At 44.0% G+C, this 8,384-nt stretch overlaps 1 protein-coding gene across 1 annotated transcript; it reads left to right on the top strand.

The window, feature by feature from the left end:
• Window positions 1-4,062: 4,062 nt before the first annotated feature.
• LOC147902655 (putative pentatricopeptide repeat-containing protein At3g01580) lies at window positions 4,063-7,886 on the top strand. The gene is made up of 2 exons (XM_087374191.1): window positions 4,063-6,150; window positions 6,319-7,886. Exons 1-2 carry the CDS (start codon window positions 4,086-4,088, stop codon window positions 6,894-6,896), a joined length of 2,643 nt encoding a protein of 880 aa, XP_087230317.1. The 5' UTR covers window positions 4,063-4,085; the 3' UTR covers window positions 6,897-7,886.
• The last annotated feature ends 498 nt before the right edge of the window (window positions 7,887-8,384 follow it).

Raw genomic sequence — 8,384 nt, forward strand, 5'->3', positions numbered from 1 at the left:
GGCGTGTGATGACATGCAAGTAGGAATCGAGTTGTATATCAGATACGGTGCAGATGAGATGAAGCATCGCGTTTGTATCATGAGTGTAAATATCATGACATACTACGATGCTTAGCAAGTGTCTTGTCAAGATGCTTCGAATTGGTAGCTATTACACTTCAGCCTCCTGGGTTATTCCCTTTCAAGGGAAGGGAATGGATAGCAGTAGAGCGCAATGCCTATGGAAGGCTAGGGTGTCCCTGTCTGCCATCATGCCTAGTGACGTTAGTCTTATTTTCTTCAGTAGTGATGCAAAGGTAAGTCATACGAATGTTAAGAGACATATCAAGGGCGTGCTTGATGGTTGTTAGAGGTATTTTGATCTCGGGCCTATGAAACATGGCAATAAGGTTGATGATGATCTCTTTCTATGTAGCAAAAGTCCTATTGGAAAAACTGTGACAGCCAGTTGCGGGTCGAGCGACAATTTTTGTTCAAATAAATAACGTATCCCTCCTGAGATGTCTAATGAAGGTGCAATGGCTGTCAATGCCCAGAGCTCACGCCCTATCCCGGCACACCATCCGGCAAGAGCTTGCAAATACTCCTGTCCACCAACTCTACTGTTCCGAGGCTACCTATTTTAAACTCTTGTGAATGCATCGTGCAATCCTAACCGTATTCATATTTTGTGAGGCGTCTGGGCCAACCAAATGGCTAAGTCAAAACCTTGTTATGGAATGCCTTTTGTTTTTGAGCCCTTGTGGCCTACGCTTCATATGTAATAGCAGATCATTAATGGAATAGAAGGCTTTTTTTGGAAGATTTTCATAAATCTTTGTTTTGTTTGTTATAGAATGCAGAATTGAACATTGTAAACATTTACAGCTTAAAATTAGATGACAACACACAAAAAATCCATGTGAATTGAGTGGTCGTATGTGAAGTTAATGAATTTATCACATTTCTCGACAGTGCAACCCTACCGATCTTATTGTGTGAATACATGGTAGCTACTTTGAAACACTAGATTCTTTATGTTTAGGTTCTCTTAGAAATGTGATCTTCTCTTGGAACCCACAAAGCATCCAAAATACATGAGGATTGGCCCCTCCATCACTCACCTTAGATGTGGGCTGTGTGTTTATAATATATATTAAAACATGAGTACCTCAGGGTCTATGGAGTGGTTAAACTAATCTATGGTGGATGAAACCTATGTGAAAGCATGATGAAGAGCTAAACTTGATAAGCATAGACTCTCAATTAGGCTACCTGATTTAGATTTATATGCATAGAGAGACTTGAGAGCTTACATTATGTTATTGCATAAAAATGACCTCTCTTTTATAGGACTAGATACATACTTTCTTGTAATGATTTAACGGTCTTGTTACAAACTATTTATTCCATATTTTTTTGGTCTCATGTTCAATATTGGAATGCGTACTACAACTTGAAGACAAAGTTTGTCAAATTCCATTGAGCAATGCTTAGTATGGGTCATGCAAGATACCTATGAACAAAAAATAGCTTGAACCTCACCAAAAATGGGTACACCCAAGCAAACATTAACCCCTCATGTCCACCATTGCATTGTCAAGCCCTCTTGGTTTGCCACCTTGCCATAACCAAGTTGTGGGGCTTCCTGATTATGGTTGACATAACAACTAGTCTCTTTGGGTGTTACAAGATGATAATACACCATAATGAAACACGTTACCACAAGGGCACGTATCCTCCTCACTTCCTCACTTACTAATGCAAGCCTTCTAAGGTGAACTACAAGAAAACTAGGAGATGATGGGCTTAAACTGACACTCTTTTGGCAGAAAGGCACTTTGGTGGAACGGCTTGCATTGATTAAAGTAGAATTTAAGGATGCAACAATGGCAATTAAATGTGCATAATTCAAATGAAACTGAGCTGCTAAAGCTGTTGATGAGATAGCAATAGCTTGTAATAACATAAATTCAAGAAGGTGAAACAATTACCAAATTGAAACCTTCAATTTCACATGAATGCAACTGTTACAACTACAACTGCTAGTTATGGGGACATAGACTGTTGCTTTTAGTGTTGTAGATAGCATTGTGTCACTTCTGTGTAGTAAAGGCATGATAAAAGTAGGAAGAAAGATCTCTCTCTCTCTCTCTCTCTCTCTCTCTCACAACTAGTGGGAAGGATGGAAATCTCCTTCACAACCTTACAAAAAAACCTCATAGAAAATCCAGAAGTTCTAGATCACTAAAGGAAGGAACCTCTCTAACAGCCGTAGAGAGCATGACCAAGATCTGATACCATATTAAGCCTCAAGCTTAAACTAATCTATGGTGGATGAAACCTATGTGCAAACATGATGAATGGCTAGACAAAATAAGCACAAACTCTTGCTCAATTAGCTTACAAGATTGAGACTTGTACTCATAGAGAGACTTGACAGCATGCATTATGTCATTTTGTGAAAGTGACCTCCCTATTATAGGAGTGTATACCTGCTTGCATTGCTTGCTCACGTGTGGGATAATGCCATCTTGTCATGTGGTAGCATGCTCTTGCCTTCATACCTCTGTTTTTGTGACTTGTGGCACCACAACTCTCAAAACAATATATGAGAAGCTTTTGTATCATAACATAGTCTGAAGTATCTGTGTGCTAAAACATTAAGCTGCAATGATGTGTTTGCTTAACAACATGAGAACAACAATCTTTGTGTTCAATCACACAATTACGAAAATCAAAGAAGTGGCTCCCTTTTGATCTATGGACTTCAACAACTCATCTACGAATGTAGAGCATGATGGTGGGGAAGGAGCAATGGAAGTTGGCTTTGCGGTGGTAGATGCATGCTTGCTCTTTTGTTCATGCAAGACATTGGGGATGCCATCACAATGGCAGGCCCTTCTTCATAATGTCTTTGAGAGTTGAAGTGCAAAAAGCATCTATGGAAGTGAATGATCTAATCTCAACACTCACATACCTCTCACAGAGTGCAATGTGTGAAATGAGATGAAGGTGCATTGGATAAGGACTTGACCATAGATACTAGCGGCACCAATGGTCGGAAAGGGTAAGAAAGGAAAAGGCAAGTGTAAGGAAAGGGCATCACATAATAGGTTAAAGATGAGAAAATGAGTAAGAATCAGTAGACATGGCTGAGTAGAGGGCACCTCAAGATTTCACAATAGGGTTGTGGAAATGTTGTCCAGGTCAATACAGATTCTTTTTTGTAAGAATGGTGGGGAGGGCTAGCGCTATGATTAGTTTGCTTATGTGTGGGGGTGCACCGAGGCGAGGATGTTGTGTAAGTCACCAATGTGTAAAATGTGGATTTTCGAGCATAGATTTGTGTTCACAATGATTAGTAGTACTTGGCTTTTTTAGCTTTGAGACGAGATGTTTTGGATTTTGTTATTGGGGGAGTGTTTTTTATGTGGTTTAGTGTTAATTGAAGGTATGCAAGTGTCGGACTTGGTTATGTGTGGCTTCACAAGTCCAATGGAAAGGCAAGACACCATCAATGTTGCAAGTGGGCACAAAAGTCTGATAATGGGGGTTGGTGAAAACCCATGGTGACACTTTACCAACTCTTTGGGCAAGTTGTGACATAGCTTTTGCAAGGAAGCTCATGGTGGAAAAACCTGGAGCGTGCTCTAGTTCTCAATTTCAGCTACCCTAGTAGCTCCTTGCCAGGTACACCCTTGAGTCCTACACCTTGTCGATGTTGGTGCAGGAGGGGCTTGAGTGGTTAGACAATTGTGGTTAAACATCTTCACCTTGTGATAGACACTTGGCACCAATCATAGGACCTAGAGAGACAAACCAATGCCTCCCTGCACTCCTCCCACTCTCATCAAGGTCCAAGGCTAGCTTGAAAACAACCTCCACTGTACGATAATCCACTCTTCTTCCGTAGAAGATGCTCTAGCAGTCAATGTCAGTTTTCTTGCTTAGAGGAGTCGCCATTGGCATGGGAAAATGCGTCAGAAGGGTGGATTTATCCAATTTGGCATGCTGAAGAGCACCCTCCTTTTGCTGTCGTTGAGAGGGGCCGCAGATCTCGATGTTCGGGAAACGCTCACGAGAGGCATTTCTCAAAAATCAAAATGACGAGCCGCGTGTCGAGTGGTCCGACCACCACTGTGGGCACCTGTGTGAGAGACACTTGGCATCTATCACGAGGATCTCGAGAGACAATCCGCACTACTCTTGTCTGTGCTAATTCTACGCTTGCATTTTTGTTGTTGAGTCGGCATGATGCATGCCTTTCAACATTTTGCCAATGTCAAAGCCTTATGGTGATCCCTCCTTCCCTTGCCAGAATCCTTAGTGGCCGCATGTCACCACCTTGCGAAAGAACCGTGCAAGAAGAAAGCCTTCCCCGTTCGTTGTTTTCTCTGCCATTCGACGTCAACGCTAAACAAGAGGTTGTTGATTCACCTCGAGACACTGATCCTTGCCAACAGCAGCGGATCTCTCTTCAGAAGGGTTTTACAGGACGGCTTACAGATGGTGAGTGTGTTTCTTCAAACCAAAGGAGCCCATCATCGTGGAGGCTGACTCTGGATCGACTGGACACTTCTAATGTTCAGGCGGATGTTTCTTCCTATGCTTCTCTTTTGAGGTTGTGTGGCAACGCAAAGGCTTTGTGGGATGGAAAGCATATTCACGATCATATGGTTAAGGGAGGACACGAGCGCAATGCAGTCCTTTCGAGCCTCCTCATTCAGATGTATGTCAGTTGTAATGCTTTGGAGGATGCTCGTGCTTTGTTTGGCAGCATGCATCACCAGAATGTGTTCACTTGGAATTTTCTTTTCAAAGCTTATGCTCTCGAAGGGCGATGTTGGCAAGCTCTCCAACTTCTTGAACAAATGCAGCTGGCAGAAGTTATGCCAAACAAAATTACCTTTCTCAGCATTCTCAGCGCATGTGCTGGTGAGGCAACGCACGATGAAGTCAAGGAGTTGCATGCTCTCATCCGGGACAACAGTTTTGAGTCAGACGTCGTTGTGGGGACTTCCCTTGTGAACTTGTATGGCAAGTGTGGCAGCCTAAAGGATGCACTCAGGATTTTTAACAAGATTTCTGTGAGAGATGTCGTTGCGTGGACTTCCATGCTCTCAGTTTATGTCCAGCATGGGTGTGGCAAAGAGGCTCTTCGATGTTTTGAGCAGATGAAAGAGGAGGGAGTAGTGCCAAATAAGGTGACCTTTATCACTGCGCTTGCTTCTTGTGACAAGCATGCTGCACTACCTAGAGGCAAGTGGGTCCACTCCCATATCCTAGAGAATGGACTTGAGACTGATGTCGTTGTAGGGACAGCTCTTATTAACATGTATGGAAAATGTGGCAGCTTGGAAGATGCCAGTAGAATGTTTCTCAAAATGACCAACCGGAATGTGGTTTCATGGAATACCATTATAGGTGTCTACGCCCAGCATGGCCACCGCAAGGAGGCCCTTCAACTTTTCGACCATATGCAGTGTGAAGGGCCACTGCCAAACAAAGAAACCTGTATCACCATTCTTGCTGCATGTACTAGCCATGAAGCATTATCAGAGGGTAAGCAGATGCATGCCAGAGTCCTGGATAGTGGATTTGAATCAGATATTTGTGTGCAAAATGCAATTGTCAACATGTATGGCAAGTGTGGTAGCATGGAGGATGCACAAAAGATGTTCAATATAATGCATGAGCGGAATGTGGTTTCATGGACGGCTATGATCTCAGTGTATGCTCAGAATGGTCAGTATCAGGAGGCTCTCCACATGTTCAACAAAATGCAATTGGAAGGTTTTATGCCCAACAAGGTCACCGTTGTCTGTATTCTTGCTGCTTGTACCAGCCAAGCCATGTTGGCTGAAGGGAAACAGATACTCGCTTATGTCTTTGACAATGGATTTGAGTCTGATCTTGCCATTGGTAATGTGCTTGTCAACGTGTATGGGAGGTATGGTGGCATGGAAGATGCATGGAAGATATTTGACAAAATGCGTAATCGGGACGTTATAACATGGACTGCAATGATTGCAGGGTATGCTCAACGGGGGCAGTGCAACAAGACCATCCAACTCTATGACCAAATGCAATTGGAAGGAGTAAGGCCAAATAAAGTTACTTTTGCCAGCATTCTTTCAGCATGTGCCACCCAGGTAGCTTTAGCTGAAGGTAAACAAGTGCATGCTTACGTGCTAGAGATTGGTTGGGAGTCAGATGTTAGTTTAGGAAATGTGCTTGTGGACATGTATAGCAAGTGTGGCAGTTTAGAGGATGCGCATAAGACTTTTGACAGGATGCCTCAGCGTGATGTGGTTTCTTGGAATGTCTTGATTACAGTGTATGCTCAGCATGGACAAGGCAAGGAGGCGCTGAAACTTTTCTATCAAATGCAGCAAGGACTTAGTGTCCCAGACAAGGTGACCATCACTAGTGTCCTTGCTGCATGTAGCCACGCAGGTCTGGTTGAGGAGGCTTGTCAGGTTTTCATCTCAATTAGTAAAGGGAACATTTTGCCTGTGATTGACCATTATTGCTGCATGATTGATCTTTTCGGGAGGGCCGGACGATTAGATGAGGCAGAATCTCTAATTCATTTCATGCCAATTCAACCTACTGTCCTATCATTTATGGCATTGCTTGGTGCTTGCCAACACGTTGTGGATGCGGAGCGAGGGGAGCGTGCTGCAAAATATGTGTTTGAATTGGATCGAGAGAATTCTGCACTGTATGTAATAGTATCCAACATATATGCCGCGGGTGGCAAGGAAAAGGATGCAGAAAAGGTGAAAACAATAATACAAGACACAAAGATGAAGGATGAAGGCTTTGGGCCCATAGAGGTCAAGGATTGGGTGTATGAATTTTCAGATAATATTTGGCTCTACTCTCAAAAGGCACAAATCGTTGCTTGCTGACTTCTGAGAGACCAAAGCAAGTATGTCTGCTCGTTAAGGCAGGCAAAAATCTCGGAAAGCCACACTGGCTTGCTCAACCAAACCACATGAACATGGAAGTACATTCACGCTCAGGACCTTAGTGGAATGTTACACACGAAAAGCATCATTTTCCATTGGCCTTTTAAACACTGCAAGAATCATACTGTGCGAAATGACAATATCTGTGATTTAAGCTCTTTGAGCGACTGATAAAAATCACTTCAGGCTATCCTATCATATATTGTATTGCTCGTTCCCATGTGGAGGCAGAGTAAGGGGAGCATGCTAATATTTATGCCGTACGTGGCAGCGGAGAGGATCCAAAGAAAGTGAAGACAATAATGCAAGGCACGAAGGTCACAGAGCGAGGCAACAGCCTTGTAAAGTTCAAGGATTGTGGCATATTTGGCACTACCGTCCAAAGGCACAAATCTTTGCTTGTTGAAATCTGAGACGCAAAAGTGAGTACATTCTGCTGGTGAAGGTGTTAATTGTATGCTCCTGCTCAAGTAAACCACGTGAACTGTCGAGTACATTCATGCTCCTAGGTCCCTACCGGCATTTACCAAGTCTTCCCATTCTTTGGCAAATGAATCTAGGTGTTTGGAGTCTTGGGCAAGGATATGATTGAGTATAGCAAAACTTGGATCCAATCATTGATCCCAGTGGACTTTATTTAGTTACATCACTGGGATTTCTTGGGTCCTCCGGGAGCGAAAACGTGAGGTTGTTTGGGATTATATACAAGGCAAGACAACTTGTGTTGCTCTGAATGGGGCATGGGATGCTTTCCCATACATGTGGCTTTACAACTCACCTGAGATATGTGCTTCTAATCCTCCCTGTATTGTACTCTACGCAGTATTAGGTAGACCATGCCACACGGTTATGGACATGACACATGATTGGCACCTAAAAAATCGGAGGTGCTTCAACTTTGTAAGCCGAGAGACCATTGTTAACTTTTCCTTAGAGCATATATTTTAAGTTCTTTGAGCCAATCTCTATGTGCAGATTTTCCACTCTCTCTTACTGATTAGTGACATGGATATTTTTACCTTGAATTTTCCCATGCTACACTATCATAAGATAGATGGACTTCAGCTATTTAATCTAAGATAATTTGCTCCCTACCTGTTTATAACAAGGTATTAAATAAAATCTCAAGAGTTAAGTTCTCGTCGAGTTGCTCCTGCGAGCCCTCCTCCCTCCCTCGGTAGCCTCTACCTCCCTACCCTCCTCTGCCTCACTCCCTCGCCCTCGCCTCACCCCCCTCGCCCTCGCCTCACACCCCTCACCCCTCGCCTCGCCCCGCCACCACACCCTTGCCCCTCGCCCCTCCGCCCCTCGCCCCTCGCCTCGCCCCTCACCCCCCCGCCCCTCGCCTCGCCCCTCCGCCTCGCCCCTCGCCCCTCACCCCCTCGCCCTCTGTCCTCGCCCTTCCCCTCCGCCCCTCCGCCCTCCGCC

This window comes from Dipteris shenzhenensis, chromosome 4, assembly GCF_047967505.1.
Source record: "Dipteris shenzhenensis isolate YYH24624 ecotype China chromosome 4, Dip_SZ_1.0, whole genome shotgun sequence".
NCBI classification, from domain to species: Eukaryota; Viridiplantae; Streptophyta; class Polypodiopsida; order Gleicheniales; family Dipteridaceae; genus Dipteris; species Dipteris shenzhenensis.